Genomic DNA, 21,732 nt, shown 5'->3' on the forward strand with positions numbered 1-21,732 from the left:
TAAGGTTACAGTGAGCCACTTACACTGAAAGTGGATAGGGCAAAATTTTGGAGGATTTTAATATAAAAGCACTTACATTAATTCTTCTTTTATAACTTGTGTATTTGAGCTGTAAACATTTTTAAATCCCCATTTTCTCAACGACTTTCGGTGGATTTTTCCGCTTTCCAGGAAAAGTGATCTGAATTGAGTGTTATTCTGGCACTGATGTTACAAGGGAACCTAATTCTGCTGCTACCAGTCCCCACCGGCCAGGTTTAATATATGCTCCGTTACATGGATCTCAATGGACAGAGAAGAGAGAGCTACAGCCAACTGTCGTACATTCATCAGAGGCCTTCCACTCTCCACACTGCCAATAAGCCCAACAGAGTGTATGTGTGTGTGACTCATCGCCTGATGATTTAACTCTGTGATGCCCGTGTGTGCAGAAATACTGCATAGAAACCATTTTAACATTGCATACCTATGCTCATTCTCTTTACTTATTAATCAATACACCTCACTAGATGGAAAGACTGTGAAAAAGGTCTCTAATTTATATTTTATCACCAATCACAGAGATTAATCTAAAATGTCGCATTTTGCCATTTATCTATGCAGGGCGGTTACATTCAAGAACACACAGTGATAAGTGATTTACAACTAATACAGTGACACTTAGTTTGAGTTTTGTGAACAGCATACAAATAGCCACCAAACATTTTTGGTGGCCATGACTTTTGATGCATATACACCTTCTGCTACAATGCCATATTTATTTTATCTACTGTAAAATGATAATTAATTTATATGTGATTTCCTTCAAACAGTGTTTTTGGAATCACCATGTTCTTGTCTTTAATTTTAATTCATTTCATTTTAATTTAATTTGCCATTGTACATTTTTTCTTGACAGTAATGGATGATGTCATGTTACTGTTCCATTGCACTTATTGTATCATTGTGGTTTTTTTTTTTGACAGAAGCTAAATTTATATTTTTGTATTTTTTATTATGGAGTTTCAAATGTCAGTTCAAGCATAAACATGTTGGTATAACTGGCTTTTGTTCACAAAAATAGACCATTGTGTGTAAATAAAACACACGTACCTTACTGTAAAAGAATAATTAATATTCAATCTCGTTTAAAGAATATACATATAATATGCATAAGGGGTATATGCGTCAAAACTCAGTTCTGGCTAAACAAAACTAAAATGCAGGCATAGCTGTCTGTTATTTCTAAAAATAGAACACTATCTTCTTCATTAATAAAAAGCCCAGACCAAGCCGTTCATATTCCTCATCCTAAATGAACGGCGTGAATAGTTAATTTCAGTACGTATGCATCCACAGCCGTGCGTGTGCATCGGTGACGCACTGGTCAGGTGGCGCCTTATATAGCGCGGGAGCTGTCCGGGTGCTGAAACACAAGCGAATTGCATTGAAACGCACTGAGGACATGCTGTTTACGATTCTTCACATTCTCTGAACTCTACACAAAAGGTAGGGCGGCTGATTTTCACATTTAATACTCATAAAAGCATGTTGTGTTAACTTAATTAACATTTGATCTAGTCTGCTTTGTGACGGTTAAAGAGGTGTGGAGTTTTTTTCTCCTCTCTCTCGCTTTTCTCCTGCATGCCTTTATTAGTTCCTTTCATTCATCATCAGCATATCTCATGTCTGGACTATCTGCTCGGTTTCTTTGCGAGATGATCAGTAAAATGCACTCCTGCTAGACTTGTTTTAAATCGAAATATGCTTTTACAAACATATGCTTGAAAAATACCAAATAGATTTGTTCTTAGAGATCGGTAGCCACAAAGGTTACCTTGACAACAGGCGGTGACTCATCCGGTGCTGTTGTCGTTTAAAAACATGTTGTGATCTGACTAATATGATTGCTGCTCTGAGCAGGAAACAATTTGTAGGTTGTAAAGCAACTCTTAGAACTGCCTACATAGGTAGTTTTAACTTAAAAATAATTACATTTTCAGATGCAATCAAGATTGTGGTTAAATTGCATACACTCAAAGCACCATTTCACTAATATATATATGAGAATGAGTTAAAATGTCAGGGGTTAACTAGTTTCTCTGTTTGTTTATCCCTAGGCAGTACCATGTTGTCACTACCGAAACTGTCTGCTGGAGGGGTGGCGGTCCTTTTTGCTTCTCTCCTCCAAACTCTAACCGTGGAGGGTGCATCCATGCGCCACCATCGGCTGCGAGGCAGTGACCAGGGTGGTTATCTCTCTCCCAGCGCCGATATGATCAAAGCCTTGGAGTATATCGAAAGCTTGAAGCAGAGAGCTGACGGATCAGAGAGCCCTACTGGGGACTATGACGAGGTGGACAAATTCCGTTTTCTAGTGCAGCTCGCCTCCCTACAGGATGAGAACGCCCCCCAACATGAGGACACGGCCCGTTGGCCCGACAACAAAAGGGTGCCACAGTGGGTGCAATCTTTGCTTCGGATGCTCGAGCAGGCTGGAGAGAGCCCAGCAAGCCAGCCTAGCAATGAGCGGCGCACTCACAAGAGCAGGCGCCCGGTGGGGGATGCGGAGAGCCCCGTTGGAGACTACGGTGGCTTTGTGAAGCCCCACAAGAAGTATCCGTTGATGTTTGAGGATGATGAAAACAGCAGAGACAACAAGCGAGCAACGGAGGATTTGGATGAGCAGTACACCCCTCAGAGCCTCGCCAACATGCGCTCCATATTCGAAGAGCTTGGTAAACTGTCAGCCGCACAGAGCAAGCGAGAAAATCAGGATGATGAAGATGGTGAGGATGATGACGATCTGTACAGGGTCCGAAATCTGGCGTACGAGGACGTGACCGGAGGGGAGGAGTGGGTGCCGCTAGAGGAGCAGATGGACACAGAGGAAGTTGTTAAAGGTAGCCACGAAGAATATGAACGAGGACTAGCAGATAATGGTGAACCAGGTGAGGTCATAGAGAGGCGAGCTGGCCAAGCCGATGAAGATCAGGAGAATCCAGATGATGACACGAAACTCGTGGATTACTACCTGTTGAAGGTCTTGGAGATGTCTGACCAAGCCCAAAAACGAGACCTGATGGAAGGAAGGAGGCGTCTTCAACCCCGACCCTCTCTAATTGACCCAAGGGCTATTAAACAACTGCTCTCAGCTATTTCAGTGAAGCTCCAAGTGCCTCCTGAAGACCTGGTTGGAATGTTGTTCATGGAGGAAACCAGAAAACAACAGCGCCTTCCTGAGATCCCGCTGGCTAGGAAGCCCAGCCAACCTCAGTATAAGAGCCGGGTCATCAAGTACTACAACGGCCGTCAGCCAGAAGTAACAGTAAGCGACATCCCCCATGATGTCAAGACCGAAGATATATTAAAAGTCCTTGGGTTGGGGAGTCTGGCCAACAAAAATGCTAAATTATCTCTCCTAAAGCAAAGGCCGTACAAAACAGCCATGGCAAATTACTTCAACCCAAGTGGAAGACGGGGAAGCTTATTTTTGTCTGAATTAAACAAAGCTCCAAGCAAAAGAAAAGATGACTATAATGATGACGCAGTAGATGAGGATGAAGAGTCGACCTTCCTTGCAGCCAAACTCCTGACCGAGTACCCCGACACCAGCTCCAGCAATCGCAAACGAGCCATCGATTCCACCGCAAATGGACAGCTGCCTTATGAGTTATACGAGGAGGCCATGAAAGATTTCTTTGATCAGGTTGATAATGGGAAAAGCACGCCTGCCAAAAGAGACACCCAGGGGAAAGAGGAGCCAGAGTCCCCACAAAAGCCACCCACTCAAGAGCCTGTAGACCAAACCCCTGCTGTCTCCAAAACAGAAGACGCAAAAGAGTACTATGGGAAAATGGTTGCAGGAATGTGAATGGTTGTTTTTTCTCCCCCACTCGTATCCCAACAAGTCCCGCTCCCTTGGCTATTTGAACGATTTCTGAACAGTCCAAATCGCAAACTGCTTATAAGAAGCCCCTATTAGCCAATCCTGCTGCAAAAGGGACTTGTTGGAATACGGTTGGAGACAAAAAAAATAATGCTTATCCATTGGACATGCCTATATCTCCTCAAAAGTAACCAATGTTTAAAGTGCTTTAGTTTTCTTGGAATTCTATATTATGTAAATATATATGGTATATCATTGTGTGGAGTTTTAAGTGTATTATATCTGTAATTTATGAATTGGTGGTCCTCAAAATGTTTTCTTGTTCCTTTTTCATTGGTATCAAGAGAATGTTCCCGTGTAGTCCTACGACTCCGCTTGCTGCAATCTTTAAAGGCTATTTCATTATTAAACCAATAAAGATGGATGTGATTCTCATTTATAAATCATTTTGTACGTGTTCTAAAGTGTGAGAAGAGAAACACAAATAAAGCATTACCGTATTATTTTTTCTCTTGCTGTATTGTCCTGCCTTATTATACAGAGCTATGCATAATTCAATACACAAGTGTGCACTAGACAAATTACAACTTAAAAACTTAAAGCTTATCTGCACTGAAATGAATCTTCTTACACATCATATACATAGTAAATACTTTCTAAAATTAAGTTTTAGAGTTGCCAGTGTGAAATGTATCCATCATTTTTAAATTAAAGAAATGTATTTTTGTTTTATCACATCATTTTATCAAAAAAATTTCAAGGGTATCTTCTTTAAGATAAACAAGTACATTGACTCACAATAAGAGCTATTAAGAGACAGATAAAATGATAGTTCACACAAAAATAAAGACTCCTTCGTGGAACAGAAAATACGATTTTAGGATGAATGAAAGCATCAGTCATCATTCACTTTCTCTGTATGGACAAAAGGTGCAATGAAAGTGAATGGTGACTGAGACTAACATACTGCCTAACATCTCATGTTCCAAGGAAGAAAACAAATGGCATACGGCTTTGGAACAACATGAGGGCAAGTAAAGGATGACAGACTGTTTCAGAAAATGTCAGCCTCTGGAAGAAAGAACAGCATTACAGCACATTGGACAGCACCGGTCGCATCTCATTACAGAGGAAATTGAGACAAACACTCGACTAAGACTAAATCATATATATATTTAAAAAACGATTTTAATAAAGACAATATCAACAAAGTGTGCTCACAAAGCAACGTTAATATTACTTAAAACAGATACATATTATTATTATTCATATCACTGTCTCCTGAGACATGCAACATGTTCGATAACATGAAAAGGCACTTTATAAAACCAAGATTCAAGGTCATTGCAAACATACAGTATGAACATTATATAAAACGATTTTGGTGTAAAACGTTTAAAGGGATAGTTCACCCAAAACTTTGAAATCTGTCACCATTTATTCACCCTCGTGTGGTTTCAAACCCATCTGACTTTCCTCTGTATAACAAAAGGAGATGTTCATTCACTTTCACTGAATTGTTATACAATAGAACAGAATGTGACTGAGGCTGACATTCTTTCCAAATTTTCATTTGTGTTTTTAGAGAATAGAAAGTCATATGGGTTTGAAATTACACGAGGGTGAGTAAATTATTACAGTATTTACATTTTTGGGTGATCTATCCCTTGAAGTTTATCAGCTAAATGTATGTGCTTTCTTGAGTTATCATTATTGAAATTCAGCATTACATTTATTTCTATAAGTTGAAAAAACATTATTCCAAAATTCCTTTAGAAACCTGATACAGTTATATTAAAATTGAGTGGAATGGATAAAAAAAAAAAAAAAAAAAAACCATGTCCTGAATGAAGGACACAACCTACACTGCGGAGGCAAAGCTCTTTCCCAGCTGACACCTCACATCACATCTGCTGCTGTCAGAAGGCTGGTTTGCTCATGTATTCTTCCATCGTCTAAAGAGAAGAGAAGAGCACAAAGCTGATTAGCCCTTTATTTAATATGAAATGACATTTTCAGCTATGATGCTGATTAACAGTAATCACTTTGAAACTATAGCTTGTCAAGCTAAAAGCTATTTATCATTCAAAGACGTTCAACTGGAATAAAGCCTAAAATGGTTAAACTTTAAAGTAGTTTAAAGTAATAGTTCACCGAAAAATGAAAATTCTCTCATCATTTACTCAACCTCATGCCATCCCACATGTGTATGACTTACTTTCTTCTGCTGAACACAAACAAAATTTTTAGAAGAATATCTCAGCTCTCCAGGTTCATACAAAGTCAACAGGGTCCGAAACTTTGAAGCTCAAAAAAGCACATAAAGGCAGCGTAAAAGTAATCCATACTTTTATGTCTTTAGATGTGATATGATAGGTGTGGGTGAAAAACAGATCATTATTTAAGTCACTTTTTACTTAAAATTCTCCTCCCTGCACACTAGATGCCAATATGCAAGAAGAATCTTCAATAAGAAGAACTCTTAGGAGAGAAGTGCGCTTAGGAGGGCTGTTTCAACAGATTTATAATAAAAAAATAAAATAAAATAAATAACATAAATATTGATCTGTTTCTCACCCACACCTATAATAACACTTCCGAAGACAAGGATATAACCACTGGAGCTGTAGGGATTACTTTTATGCTGCCTTTATATTCTTTTTGAGCTTCAAAGTTTTGGACCCTGTTGACCTGCATTGTATGGACATACAGAGCTGAGAAATCTTCTTAAAATCTGTGTGTGCATTCAGCAGCAGAAAGAAAGTCATGCACATCTGGGATGTCATGAGGATAAGTAAATTATGAGAATTTTTATTTTTGGGTGAGTTATCCTTTAACCACATTTTTGAAGTAATTAGTAGCACTAATATAAATCAGAGAACTAATTTATGTATACATTTACATTTATGCATTTGGCAGACGCTTTTATCCAAAGTGACTTACAGTGCACTTATTACAGGGACAATCCCCCCAGAGCAACCTGGAGTTAAAGTGCCTTGCTCAAGGACACAATGGTGGTGGCTGTGGGGATCGAACCAACGACCTTCTGTATAAATTATATAAAAGCTATTTAAAGGGTAACAATATGTATATAAATATATCAATATACAGTATTAGATTATTGCATACACATGTATGTACATATTGTTTATATACAAAGACTACTTTATATGTCTGTAGATTGTAGCATTTGAACAGATTGATTTACTCTAAAGACTACCAATAAACTAATGTAATATATTACAATATAATTTTATATAAAGGCTACCAAATATACTGCTTGTGTGTCTATGAGGGGACTCAAATGAAGCAATGCATCATTTATTTATTTTTTGGTCCAAGTGATAGATTCATGGACTTTCCAATATTTCATATTAGATTAAGAGTGAACATTTTCAGCGAGTATGTTTAATTACCTCAGGTTACACTGTGAACCTTGTGAATGAAGCCAAGTGTTTACAGCTAGACCACAACTCAGAAAATAGATTGTTACTGGAAAAGCAACACTGCTTTGAAAAAAGCTAAATCACTGTTGTGCTATGGAAAAACTTTCTTTTGGTGCGCTTTTTCAAATATACTTTAATAAGGAGCAGTGACAGATGTATGGACTATGACCTGCTGCTTATAAGAATGAAATGACCGTGAACTGCAGTTAGCCATACAAATGATTCAATGAGCTATACATGTGTTAATGTGGTCTCATTTATATGAGGCATGCTGGGAAAGCTGCCGTTTAGCTGTCCTACTCTGTAAAACCACACTCTTACACTGGCTATAAATCAATAATGTTTTGCAGTATAAAGGTGACAGCCAAAGTAGTGCTCTGTAACTGAGCACAGGGGCTTAGAACAGCTGTAAGTAGAACATTCTGAAATAGTCGGCTCAGAAATAAGGATTGAGATGGATAGAAATGAATTAAAGGTGTGTAATTTTAATCCAATGCACGTTTTGTCAAATTCCATGAATATCTCTTCACAGTCCGCTGGCTGTCCGTTCTGTGTGTGTGCTGAAAAAAAACATCTGGTCTTTGTACACAACACTGTTGTGATCACACAGAATTGGCAATGGCAGTGCATGAATTTGGGGGGCGGAGCTTCTGAAGAAGCACTTTGTTTGGCTGTTGAGTTCAAATATCGCTTACTCCACCTTTAACATGAAAACCAGTTGAACCGTAACACCATCAATATTTTCGGACAAGCCGATTCCTCTGCAACGATTTCTGACTGATGTGTTTATTTTATAGTGGTCTTGTTTATTACAACGTTAGATGTTTATCATCTTTTATTTAGAATGCCCTATTTGTTCATAGGGAATCAGAGAGAGCAAAAGGGCGTGATGAGTCTAAGGGGTGTTGGCAAAGGTTGTTTTAAAACATACTTTATTTTTGTAATTCCGTTTGGTGCCACTAGTAGCGCAGAAATTACACACTCCACCTTTAATGCTTTTAAAACATCGAAATAACTGCTATTAAGAGGCCACTTGAATGCATTTGTAGGTCCCACTTCCATTCAGTAAAATTTTTATTTTGGATTCATTTTGAGTATAGTTTGACCTTTTTCACCAGCCTTTGACCTCTGATGTGATGTGACATCAGATAATGCTTCATAACGCTGCTTGATCATGGTATGGATTCGGAGGTTTCTTGCTAACCACATATTCCAGCAAATTCATTATAGCTTTTCCCACATAGCATTAATAATGCATGCATGTACTATATGTACAGTATGTACTCTTTGCATCCATCCATGTCTTTGAAAATGCAGTAAGCTCACTCACTGTCTTGATAAGAATCTGTCTATTTAGACCGCATACAAACCAAAACAGAACTTCACGATTACCTTATTTGAGGCTCACGTTATGGCCCATATGAGTTATCTTACGAGGCAGCATTTATTACAATGTTACAAGATACACATCTACAATGTCTAAAAATGCTGTTAAAGTAGGTTTGTCTAAAAATGTATCAGAGTAAACTGAGTGAACCTCTTGCAGCATATCTGATGCCTCTACAGACTTTGCAATTGACTGTTTGGACGTCTCCTGGATCTCTCCACCCATCAGAAACTCATCCAGAATGAAATACGCCTTCTCAAAGTTAAAGATGATGTCTAGCTCACACACCTATAAAGGCAGAAATTGAAAAAAATAATAATTACTGACAATCACGGAGCAAAAATGAAATTTGCTTCAGAAAGGTCTGTTTGTTTTATATTGTTTAATGCAATATCAGCACTATTGACATGCCATTTTCATAGGCAAGACACAAGTGAAATCGATAGATAAATAATGAATGAAAGCAAGTAAATGAGAATAGTTAAGATTTATGAAGAATAAACAAACCAAATAAACAAGCTTCATACAGAAAAATGTAAATCTATACGATTTCTCAACAGGGACTGAAAACATTCCAAGGAACAAAAACAGAAACCGAAAATGAATAACTTTCAACTGTTCCTGGAATGAAAACTTTATATTTAAATGTTGGTATTATTACAGTACATTTTCTGAATTAAACCACTTCCTGTTGCCCAGAAAGGATCTAGTTAAACATAAGAATGTGCTTTGATTCTAAACTGCTGCATCACACACTTCTTTGCCTAATTGCACATTGTGTATGATGCCTTCTGTCAAAGTACAAAGTACATTTATCAGTTTCCATGTCTTCACTGAGTTATTGTTAGATATGACACATTGATGCTGCCAGGTTCTAACGAGAAGCAGATCTGTATTTAGTCAAATAATACAAATTAAATCATTATTACGGTTAAAATAAAATAATTCGCCAACATAAGTTGACATTTAGTCCAAACACTTTTTTCATTTTCATTTTCATTTTATTATTAGAGGATAACCCCTTGAGATGAAACATCTCATTTTCGAGGGGGTCCTCAAGATAACACCAAAAACTTACACCTTACACACATACATACATACTAAAGCTCTTCCTCACAACCAATCACCCCAACCTGTCCCACCTCTGTCCAAAGCGTATTCACATAAACAATATATTAGGATATTACAATATTACAGGAGAGAACCATTTTTGACAAAACCACCAAAACAAACAAGTATATAACCTACATATATATACAGATACAAAAATACATACCTATATACACATACATACACACAGGTCAAACACCAGAGAAACATTTACACTGATCACAGGATTGTAAGTAAGTTAAGAGGGCTGATTTAAAGAGTGGAAAGGAAGAGATGGACCTTAAAGAACAAGGTAAGCTGTTCCAATCAGAGGGGGCTTTGAATTTGAAAGCACGTCTTCCGACTTCTTTATATATATTTGGAACGGCAAAAAAGAGATGATCAAGGTGTCTCAGGCCATAAGTTGACCTATATAGGACTAGATGTTGCTTCAAATAAGATGGATAATTAAAAAAGATACATTTATAAATAAACTGAAACCAGTGTAGCTGTCGTCTAGCTCTTGGTGATAAGAGATTCAATTGTTGGTACATATGACAATGATGAGTTAGAAATGGACATCTCAACACAAATCGACAAAGACTGTTATAAACAACATTTAGGGATTTAAGGTGTAATTCTGTTGTACTCATATAGACAAAATCAGCATAATCAATAATGGGAAATAAAAGTTGAGTTACAATTCTTAATCTAATCAATTGTGTGAAACAATTAATTGAACGATATAATAATCTTAAATTATAATTTACTTTTTTCACTACAGAGTCAATATGAGGCCAGAAGGATAAGCTGGAGTCGAGCCAGAGGCCAAGATATTTAAATTTCTCAACATTCTCCATAAATGTATCATCTAAGAATTTAATAGTTAGACTATTACCTTGGTTATGACGGGCAGACCTAGTTGAGAATAACATACTGTATGATTTACTTTTATTCAATATAAGTCCATTATCCGAGAACCACTTTTGAATAGTATTAAAGTCAGATTGCAGTGAGGATTGAATCTAATTAATATAATGTTTTGAAGAATAAATAACTGTATCATCAGCATACAAGAGAATCTGACTGTCAGAGCACATTTGTGGGAGGTCATTAATAAAAATAGAAAATAAAAGAGGGCCTAAACAAGAACCTTGTGGAACACCCTTTTCCATTATCAAGAACTGAGAGAAAGCCCCATTAAAATTTACACACTGACGTCTGAAGTGAAAATAAGAATTAAACCATAAAATTGACTGTTCAGAGAGACCAATGTTATATAATTTATCGAGAAGAATATAATGATCAACCAAGTCAAACGCTTTGGTAAGATCTATAAATATTGCTCCAGTGGACATATTATTGTCCAAGGAAGATGTGGTATCATTAACAAATTTTGTGAGAGCAGTAGTGGTGGAGTAATTGGGCCTAAAACCTGATTGGTTTGGAGAAAAAATAGAGAACTCATTAATGTATTTAAACAATCTCTTGAATATAATTTTTTCAAATACCTTTACTACATTACTAATAATTGAGATTGGTCTGTAATTGTTAGGATCGAGAGGATCACCACTTTTGTATAAAGGTGTTACTCTAGCACACTTCCACATGATTGGAACTTTGCAAGTAGATATAGATAAATTAAATAGATCACATAATGGATATGCTAGAACATGAGAGGCAATCTTAATAAACTTTATCTCCAGACCATCTATACCAACGCCACTGCTAGATTTAATCTCAAGAATTGCCTGCTGTACCTCAGTGGGAAGAATTGTAGTAAATGAAAAGGAGCTGTTTACTACATTACTATTTACGGAGTTGGAGTAACAGAAATCAGGTGGACGTAAATTACAGACAGAAGAAAAGTGCTGATTAAAGGCATCAGCCACAGAAGTTGGATCACTTATAATTGTATTATTAATTCTTAATTTTACAAGGGAATTATTTTTAGATTTATTTAACAGGCAATTAAGTTTGTGTGGGGATATATTTAATATTAAGAATACATTTATTGAAAATATGTTATTTTAAATAGGCTACTGTATACTTTGATTGTTATCATTTGTATGCTGATCATTTGGGAAAAAAATAAAATAAATTATCACTGGATGAGGCAAGTCCCTTATTTTGAGTGTTTTTTTACAGACTCTTGTGTATAAATGCTGCGTATACACAAAACATTTTCATATGCCACTTCTCAGCTCACAATTAGATCTATAAAAAGTAAACTTTACATGAAAATGTGCACATAGACACGCAAGCTGTACCCCTTGCATACACACTCTTGTCCTGCTGTGTGGGAATTGGTGACTCCAGCTGGACAAATAATGAACTGAACAGACAGATTATAAACTCTGATTTTCATTTAATTCACATTTAGAATAAAAAGGTATCTAGTCAAGTTCTTGAATCAGAAGTAATCATTATCAAGCAAATAGTAGGCTATATTAATTTAATATAAATTATTGAAAAGGCATTCAAATAAAAGCTGCACAAAAGGAAATAGTGGTTTTGGATGCACTGCTTTTGGAGAACTTCCCCATGCCATCATAGAGAAGGAACATACAGTAACTTAAAATGATAGTGAAGATTTCTTAGTTTGTGATATTTTCTGTTCCCAAAAGCTATTACAGAAATCATGTAGTGAGACAAGATTTAACAGCATTTAAATAAAGATCATCTGTGACGTGCACTTGACTTTGACCGACGAGAAATGGCTTGGTAAAACAGACAGTATAAGACTGTGGCCACACTGTTAAACGCAGTAATCACGTGTCTGGATGGTGAAATGCATTTGGTAACTGTATGCAGATGAGGATGTGCATAGTAAAAACAGGTGCTGTACACTACATATATGGTTATTTTGGGGAGGAGTCATGATGGGGAACGAATCACGTGCATGCACGCACAATCTTCCACTAGCTGGGCGTTATAAAGGGAACAATGCACAGATTCCAGCATACGTATGATTTTATAAATCTGACTTTTGTGCTTACGTACACTTTTAGGAGAAAATCTAAGCAGAGATTTATACGTGAGGCCCCTGGTCCCTTTTTTTCTTAAGAGATCTGGTAACACTGCAACTGGTACATCACCCACCCTTAGCACATATCACTGTCCTTAACAAAAAAGAAATGATATTTACCATTCTTTAATTTCACTCAAACCAGTTACAAATTGGAAAGCAGGCAACGGAATGCTGGAACAAAAAAAAACTAACTGAAATTAAAAACATTTAGTTTCTAGTCCCTGTTTTTCAAATCTACTCGTAAGAAAGTCTTCCGGATGACACCTTGCTAAACAACACATCCTCCAAATTTCAGAAAAGGTCTTCGCATACATCCTATTATTTATAAAAATATACAAATTTTATGGAAAATATGTCAACTGTTGTACAAGTAAAAGACCTTTTTGAAAGATACTGAGAGTGTACTTACATTGCCGAAGTATTTGTCGAGTAGCTCCACATAGCGGTGCAGAATCTCTAAAGCAAGAAGTTCATTATCCTGGTTCTCCAAACCACAACAGAAATAGAGACTGGCATACCTACAAAAACAAACGGAAACCACAAATTTGAAATAAACACATTTATACAGCAGGTTTTTATATTTATACAAACAGAAAATCAGTTATGCCCAATCATGATGAAAGCCATCATCTATAAATTGAATAGACATAATACATACAGCAGAAGTAACATTTAGAGTTAATTTGCAAATAGTCCTATATTATCCATTTACGCATTTGGCAGATGCCTTTATCCAAAGTTACTTAGAGCCATTATTACAGTGACAATCCCCCTGGAGCAACCTGGAGTTAAGTGCCTTGCTCAAGCCACACAATGGTGGTGGCTGTGGGGATCGAACCAGTGACCTTCTGATTACCAGTTTACAAGTTATGTGCTTTAGACCACTACACCACCACCACTCCAATTATCCAGTATATAACGGTTATCTACAGTCTGTGTTACACAACTGTTGGCATAGTAAAACTCCAGATTTGTAAAGGCCACAATGGAAAAACAACAGGATAGAACAGAGAGACAGATGAACAGAGGTGTTGAATGCAGATCTGAACCTGAAGACTGTAAATGACAGGCTCTCAGAAAGCACACCTGCAAAAGTCACTCACAGAAATATGATACAGTTTCGGTGCCTTACAAGAAAGATTTTACATGGCATATGGTTTGACTAAGAAAATAATCAAGCAATGAAACATACAACGTTTAGAAGCAGAGCTAAAATAATGCCATATACGCTCTTAACCAATGAAGGTTCTTCAAGGTTATTTGCAGCATCTTAAATGAAGCAAAGAACACTCTTCGTATCAATACAGTATGTTGCTGTATAAGATTCTTGATAAAAAAGGATGCGTTCCATTTAGAAGTGATCATCCCTATGTCCTATTCCCTTCAAAGTCTTTAAACTCCACTTTGAGAGCTTCAGATGGCTCAAAAATAAAAAAGTAATTTATAATGGTTTGTTTATTGTACTCTGTTTGAAGTGCCCTGCAAAGGCATCATTTATGCCATTTGGAACACAGTGATGGTTCTTTGGAGATTGTAAAATGTTCTTTGTGTTACATCATAGGTTCTTCAGATCAGTGTATTAGTTTCTGGGTTTTCTTTTTCAGTACATAGATGGTTTTCTAAAGAAAACTTTGATTTTCTTTGTGGAAGGTTCTCCTATGAAATCATGCTGTAAAACCCCCATTTCTGGATGTTCCTGAGATTATTGAGCAAGATTCATCGGTGCATGCTTTTCCAAATAAACACAATTGTATTATATTTTTTAACCCCTCCCCTCCAAACATCTGACTGATTCTTACATGAAACGGCCGCTTTTAATGATCCAATCAATTCCAGAGTAATAAACTCCTGCCCCATATTTACTTTTCATATCCTGTTTCACTTGGAAAGTCACATAATGAAAGTATGAAGACTTAAAAGTGTGTATAATGTTCAGAAGAGATGATTAAAGGGTTCTAAAACAGATAATGCCTTTACCAATTCATTTTTAGAAAATGCACTTCTACTGTCCAGTGTGAGTATATTGATTTATATTAGCCACTATAGAGCTGTTCAGCTTGTAGTCCAAAAATCCATAAGAAAATTTGCCATGTGTTCCCTCAGATTTTCCTATAGGGTTTTTGAATTCGAGTAAAATAAGGTCTGTGGTAAACATTACTTGATGAAATGCAAGTCGCCTGTCACTGTATGACCGCGCCATCATGTTTGTGACCAAAATTCCATATTTCTTCATTGTGCTTCACTGTGGGATGCGGCAAAAGTCGGTGAAATGTTTGGTTCTACTTATAAATCTTGAAAAGATGATACTAAATGTAATTTTTCTTTCAATAAAGTTTGATCTTTTAAGTGACATGGCTTAATTTCACCAAAGACAAGCAACGATATAGGGGAGAGGGCACGGATAAAAACAATTGTGGGTCATTTATACAGACATGTCATTTATCTGTGCCAATTATAGTTATAACATCATCGATTCTAATACAATTAAACTGGAAATGCACATAGGATGATGTTATTCATAGCACAGACTGTATAAAAGATATGCGATAATTGTAACCCGTTGTAATAAATAAAAAAGAACTAATGTGAACATACAGCATCTCACAAAAGTGAGTACACCCCTCACATTTTTGTAAATATTTTATTATATCTTTTCATGTGACAAAACTGAAGAAATGACACTTTGCTACAATGCAAAGTAGTGAGTGTACAGATTGTAATACAGTGTAAATTTGCTGTCCCCTCAAAATAACTCAACACACCGCTGGCAACAAAAGTGAGTACACCTCTAAGTGAAAATTTCCAAATTGGGCCCAATTAGCCATTTTTCCTCCCCGGTGTCATGTGACTCGTTAGTGTTACAAGGTCTCAGGTGTGAATGGGGAGCAGGTGTGTTAAATTTGGTGTCATCACTCTCACACTCCCTCATACTGGTCACTGGAAGTTCAACATGGCACCTCATGGCAAAGAACTCTGAGGACCTGAAAAAAAGAATCGTTGCTCTACATAAAGATGGCCTAGGCTATAAGAAGATTGCCAAGACCCTGACACTGAGCTCCAGCACGGAGGCCAAGACCATACAGCGGTTTAACAGGACAGGTTCCACTCAGAACAGGCCTCGCCATGGTCGACCAAAGTTGTTGAGTGCACGTGCTTAGCATCATATCCAGAGGTTGTCTTTGGGAAATAGACGTATGAGTGTCAGTGAGGGGTGTACTCACTTTTGTGAGATATTGTATATACTAATATTAGTCAATACAAAAAGGCACCATAAGATCATGAAGCACAGGCTTTATTTACACTGCCAGACGACAACGTAAACATATTAGTCGTATTCACGAATATGCCTTGGTTGCTTTCTGTGTGTTCTGTGAGTTAAAAACAGCTCCTACATCACAGACGTTTGGTAATATAGTGACCAAATCAGAGCAGAAAAAAAACCCAAACATTTATAACTTCTGGATGAGAGATGTTTAAGGTGATGTTAAACAAATTCACCGGAGTATGGAGGTAAATTTGGAATAAAATATATTTAAATGTCTGCGAAGGTCAAATTTAAACATCAGATCTGTATACACCTTTCCTGTGACTTTGCATGGATCAAAAGCATTTTCTGAGGTTTATCGTTTTACATGTTTTTCTATTCATTGCCATCGTTTCCTCCCACTGATGGTCATAAATATGGCGGTTGCGGGGAAAAAAAGTGACGTCCCTGAAACAGGTCTATTCTAGGATAATGGGGGGCCATTGTGTAGTAAACTGACACAAGTTTTTGCTGGAAAACAAGGAGTACACAGATAGCCCCATGATGTCAACTAATGGCATCAGTAATGGCAGAAGAACTGGACTGAACTGGTTTAGAAAATATAGCATGGACTAGGGCAACAAACTCTATTAGGACTTGAAACCCTTTGCATGTGGTAGTTTTAATTAGCCCACATAAGATCACATTGACTGCTGACTACGTTTCTGGTTTGCACAAATATACATTTCTGCTCACACCTTGTGCAGAGATGACTAATGACCAAATGTCAGAGCCTTCCAGCTGCGCTTTTTAATAATGCTGAATCGAATGATCTTGGTTTGTTTGAAACCAACAATATATATTTATATTTTAAAAAAAAAGATTTACAATATAATGAAGAGTATGTATGCAGCCCTGTTTTATTCATGAGACAGTGGTGAAATGCATTTGTCTTACCTAAAGAAACCTTAAGAGGAAAATTCCAGGTTCAGTACAAGTTAAGCTCAATTGACAGCATTTGTGGCATAATGTTGATTACCACAAAAATAACTGACTCGTATGTCCTTTTCTTTAAAAAAAGCAAAATTCGAGATTACAGTGAGGAACTTACAATGAAAGTGAATTGGGCAAATTTTGGGGGAGGTTAAAGACCGAAATGTGAAGTTTATAAAAGCACTTACATTTATTCTTCTGTTAAAACTCATATAATATTTGAGCTGTAAAGTTGTTTAAATAGTCATTTTAACAGTCGCTTTAGGGTTTGTTGACATTACATCGTCATGGAAACAAAGTTGTAAAATTTGCTATCCACCTTTTTCCTACATCAAATGATGCTTTGTGCCAAATGTGGGTGTTACTTCCTTTATCAAGTAAGCGCAGTTGTTGTGGTGTACATCCATTCATTCTTTCATTAAAGTGTTTGGATATTGAGGAGAGCGTGTATGATTTCATGAGGACATACATCATTCACTATCAGTGTGTTACTGAACGCAAACGCTATAAAGACAAAGAAAACGTGAACAAAACCAGCAATGTTTCTCCCAGACGTAGTTGAGATTTATCTAAGCACAAACACAACATTTCGACCAAATTATTGGTTGTTTTAGTGGAGTACTATGTGTGTACTTGTCATCTGGCCACCCTACATGTTCACATCAGACAGACACACTGAGGAAGAGCCGTGAAGTTCTCATCCTTGGGTATGTAATCGCTTTATCAAGTTTTCCGATCGGACGGTTGTTTTCTTGTAAATCCTCACTCAAGTTTATACATTTGTTTGGTGGGTTATTGACTGGTTAGAGGTGGTGCTTCGCTGATGTCCGGGACGCATCAGGACATCATTTTAAACCACAAATTAAATGTGTTTTTTGACTACCTCTGTATGTGTACAACCCATTTACAACTATATTTAGTGCTGACCATTTGCGATAATCCAAAATGTGTCTTTCTACCAGCTGTAACGGGGTCTAAAATGACTGCAGCCAGAGCTATTGAATGCTATAGTACAACTTTCGGCAGAAGTCCCACCGACATTCGTTTGCCCAGACCCCCAGGAAAAAGCTGGATAACTTAACACAGAAAACGTTGGTAAGCAATTATATCATGCTAAAATCATGTTGTTATCACTGGTGAGTATTTAAATGTTTAAGGATTGGCCCTATTCACTTCCATTCAAAGTTCCTCACTGTGACCCAGTTTAAAAAAAAAAAAAAAAGAGGGGCAGGGGGCCTGGGTAGCTCAGCGAGTAAAGACGCTGACTACCACCCCTGGAGTCGCAAGTTCGAATCCAGGGTGTGCTTAGTGACTCCAGCCAAGTCTCATACACAACCAAATTGGCCCGGTTGCAAGGGAGGGTAGAGTCACATGGGGTAACCTCCTCGTGGTCGCTATAATGTGGTTCTCACTCTCAGTGGGGCACGTGGTGAGTTGTGCGTGGATGCCACGGAAAATAGTACGAAGCCTCCACATGCGCCATGTCTCCGTGGTAACGCGCTCAAGCCAACCTGATTGAGGCCAGTCAATACGCCACCACGAGAACTTGGAGGACTTTGGGAATTCCAAATTGGGGTGAAATGGGGAGAAAATAAAAATAAAAAAGGAGGGGCAAGTCAAAATTACATTTTGTGGTAATCAATATTACGCCACAAATGTTGTAGTTGAGCTTAACTTGTATTAAACACAGAATATTCCTTGAAGGGTAGTTTCATGCCCACCTCTTATAGACAATCTTCAAATCCCTCCAATGCAGAAAGTTACACGTTCGTGGTTTCCGTGCCAACACCATTGCTGTCATGTCCTTCACAATCTTCTTCCTTTCCCTCTCTGTGAGCGGCAAGAACCACTTCTGCAGACGTAACTTACCCTGACGACTGAACAGCAACAGGAAATGCATCTATCAGACAGAAACAGGATATGCATTTTAATTAGATGGTTAATGACAAAGTTTTTCAACTGTTGTGTTTATCTTTTGGGGGTGGGGTAGCTTATTGATCCACTGAGGTAACACTGACATACAGAACACCCCTGCAGACACCACAGTGAAGGGGCCAAAATAAAGATGAAAGAACATGAAATGACAGAGACAAACTGCATTTCATACAGGGAACTACGTGTAACCTTTCCACTCTCACAAATAAAAAAAACACGAGATAAAGATGTTGCGCTGCCAACCACAAGGAAAAAAAATAACCAGCTCAGTTCAATGATACAGAGACTAAAACCACTAAAAACTAATTCTAATGAGCCTTATTTTTCTCACACAGCTATACGTCAAAGCTGCGCAGAGAATATGTGAAGCTTCCTTTGTGAGTCATACAATCTCTCTATAAAAAAACCTCTTTTGCAGATCATTGGCCACACCAACTGTAAACCTAAATTATTACACAGAAACAATAGTCACAGATAAAAACATAAAAAACTGGAAGGCGTGTTCACTTTAATGTTGAAATGGTTGAAACACTCCACCTCAAAAATGAGTAATACCATGTAATAAAGCAAATAAATACAGAGACTTTCATAACAATTTAGCAAATAAGGAAATATTTGTTTCTTGGATACAGTATCAGCCATGTAACATGACAGAAGTATCAGAATGAACTGACACTAGCTAATGTTTGGCACTGTATGGCATACTACTCATACCATTTTTGCAGTACGAGTATGCATACTATGCACAGACAGTATGTGAATTTTCTGTTTGCACGAAATACTGGATGACCTTATTTGCCAAAAAAATTTACAAATACAGTATACGAACAAAGCACACTGTGTGGAATTCCGTATCCCATACACATGACTTGACTGTTCATTTTCAGTCACAAATCAACCAAAAAAGACATTTTACTTAACTATTTTTTTCAGAGATGATAACTGGATGCCGCTTGCTGAATTAAATATATCATAATGAGGTCATCTGACAACAATGTAATTTAAAGTTTGAAATGTTTCTTCAACTTTCCTAAAAATGGTAGCTGTTGCACAATACTGGACTGTTGCAGTACACTTATATTGAACATGATCTTGTGAAAATCCCATGACTTTGAAGGCATTTTTGCTAAATTATATTTTGTGGTTCCATAGAATTATAACAGCAGTTAAGAGGTGAAACGTCTACTGTGTGGTGCTAAAAGCAAGTTACATGTTCTCCCAGACAGATTAGGTTTTTATGGAATGGTATGTAGAAAATGTTCCTCCTCCCTGAAAGATACCACTGAAATAGATGTCCTGAGATATCTCACCTGTCTCTGTGACAGCACTAGACTCGGTAAACAGCTAACAAAAAAAAGAGACTGGCTGATCAAAGAATGTGTCTGCGGCCTGCAATCAGAAAACTTTGATGTGCTTTCTGCCAGTCAATCATTTTGCATGTTCTCGTGGTGTAGTAAGTTTAGGTGGAATATTCTGGTATAATATCATATTCATAACAGTTGTCAGCTAAGGGTGCTATATTGCTACGGTCGTGTTTGACAACCTTTAAAAGATCTGCTGCTCTACTACTGTTTGGTGTTTTGTAAAAAGGGGGCGTGTCTAATTTAACGGCTCAGTCTCGTGGAAGTTCCAGAATGGCTAAAATCGCTTACAGCACCTTTACGGTTAATGCTCTATTGAGTTTGAAATCAACAAAGCCTTCCTCCCAACCCTAAACCTAACCGATACAAAAAAAAAAATCACAAAAGCAAATGCAAGATGGAAAATGCAATTGTTGAAGAAACCACATCATTTTATTGTGCTTTTATTATCCCTGGTCCTTTGCATTGCAAGTATAAAGCTCTATCAGTTGAGCTACTGTGCAAGTTGATAACACTCAAACAAGCTTGTAAATGTAGTTGGTTATGTAAAGCAAATGATAAAACGCCTCACAAGAAGTGCACTATGGGAAAAACAGTTTTGCTCAAGTGTGATTTTGTGAAGTTAGTGCTATCGGTTGATTACAAATTAGATAAAATGAATATATGATCGTCTGGGCGGCTGTGGCTCAGGTGGTAGAGCGGGTTGCCCACTACACGCAGGGTTGGTGGTTTGCTTCCCCGCCCACATGCTGAAATGTGCTTAGGCAAGACACTGAACCCCAAGTTGCTCCCAATGGCAGGTTAGCGCTTTGCATGGCAGCTCTGCTGTCATTGGTGTGGGAGTGTGTGTGTGTGTGAGTTCACAGAGTAAAGAGCTTTAAAACCGCCAAGGATAAAAAAAGCACTATATAAGTGCAGACCATTAAGTGCTCAAATTTGACTCTAAATATACGTCTTTTCCTGTCAAAATTCATTCATTTTCTTCTTAGGAATGAAAACAAAACAATATAATACTTTATTAACATTTTCCAAACAAATTGTGGTGTGTGTGTGTGTGTGTGTGTGTGTCAGTGTAGTGACTCCAGGTGGACACATCTCAAAGGATAGACGAGATCAACTTTTATAATGAATCAAATGCGTTAACGTGTTCATTTTAACAGCTCTAGTAAAACTGAATGAATCTTTGGTGTTGTAGCACCTATAGTGTTCATTTCACCAGGAAACTGCTGCAATATTTACAATGAGCCACTTAAGAATCAATTAGCAAAAATGTAGGTAATGTGATTCTATAAAACAAGGCTGCAAATATCCATACGACTTACAGAGTACACATATTGCAGGTTCAATTCTCTTAGAGCAACATGGAATGCGATGCTTT

General features: G+C 37.4%; 2 protein-coding genes across 3 annotated transcripts in view; one reads left to right on the forward strand and one right to left on the reverse strand.

The window, feature by feature from the left end:
- LOC127648652 (AP-1 complex subunit sigma-3-like) overlaps positions 1-21,732 on the reverse strand; it is a 38,267-nt gene that overhangs the window by 13,117 nt on the left and 3,418 nt on the right. Inside the window, exons 2-5 of one of the 2 annotated variants that reach the window (XR_007971190.1) lie at positions 18,780-18,958; positions 13,231-13,339; positions 8,852-8,989; positions 5,734-5,823 (exon numbers count right to left, since the gene is read on the reverse strand). Coding sequence is in view for 1 of the 2 variants with exons in the window: in XM_052133367.1 (XP_051989327.1) it covers positions 5,788-5,823; positions 8,852-8,989; positions 13,231-13,339; positions 18,780-18,958 (462 nt within the window). In the remaining variant the exon portion in view is untranslated. Of the gene's footprint in view, positions 1-4,371; positions 5,824-8,851; positions 8,990-13,230; positions 13,340-18,779; positions 18,959-21,732 lie in introns of those variants that run through there. The other variant, XM_052133367.1, reaches the window with a different exon arrangement.
- Positions 1,387-4,363, forward strand: LOC127648635 (secretogranin-2-like). The gene is made up of 2 exons (XM_052133327.1): positions 1,387-1,488; positions 2,100-4,363. The coding sequence occupies exon 2, from the start codon at positions 2,108-2,110 to the stop codon at positions 3,851-3,853; it is 1,746 nt and encodes a 581-aa protein (XP_051989287.1). The 5' UTR covers positions 1,387-1,488; positions 2,100-2,107; the 3' UTR covers positions 3,854-4,363.

Source organism: Xyrauchen texanus, chromosome 9 (assembly GCF_025860055.1).
Source record: "Xyrauchen texanus isolate HMW12.3.18 chromosome 9, RBS_HiC_50CHRs, whole genome shotgun sequence".
Lineage (NCBI taxonomy): Eukaryota > Metazoa > Chordata > Actinopteri > Cypriniformes > Catostomidae > Xyrauchen > Xyrauchen texanus.

Excerpts from the sequence above, each read along its gene's own strand:
- LOC127648635 (XM_052133327.1), top strand. The coding sequence starts at position 2,108 with ATGTTGTCACTACCGAAACTGTCTGCTGGAGGGGTGGCGGTCCTTTTT.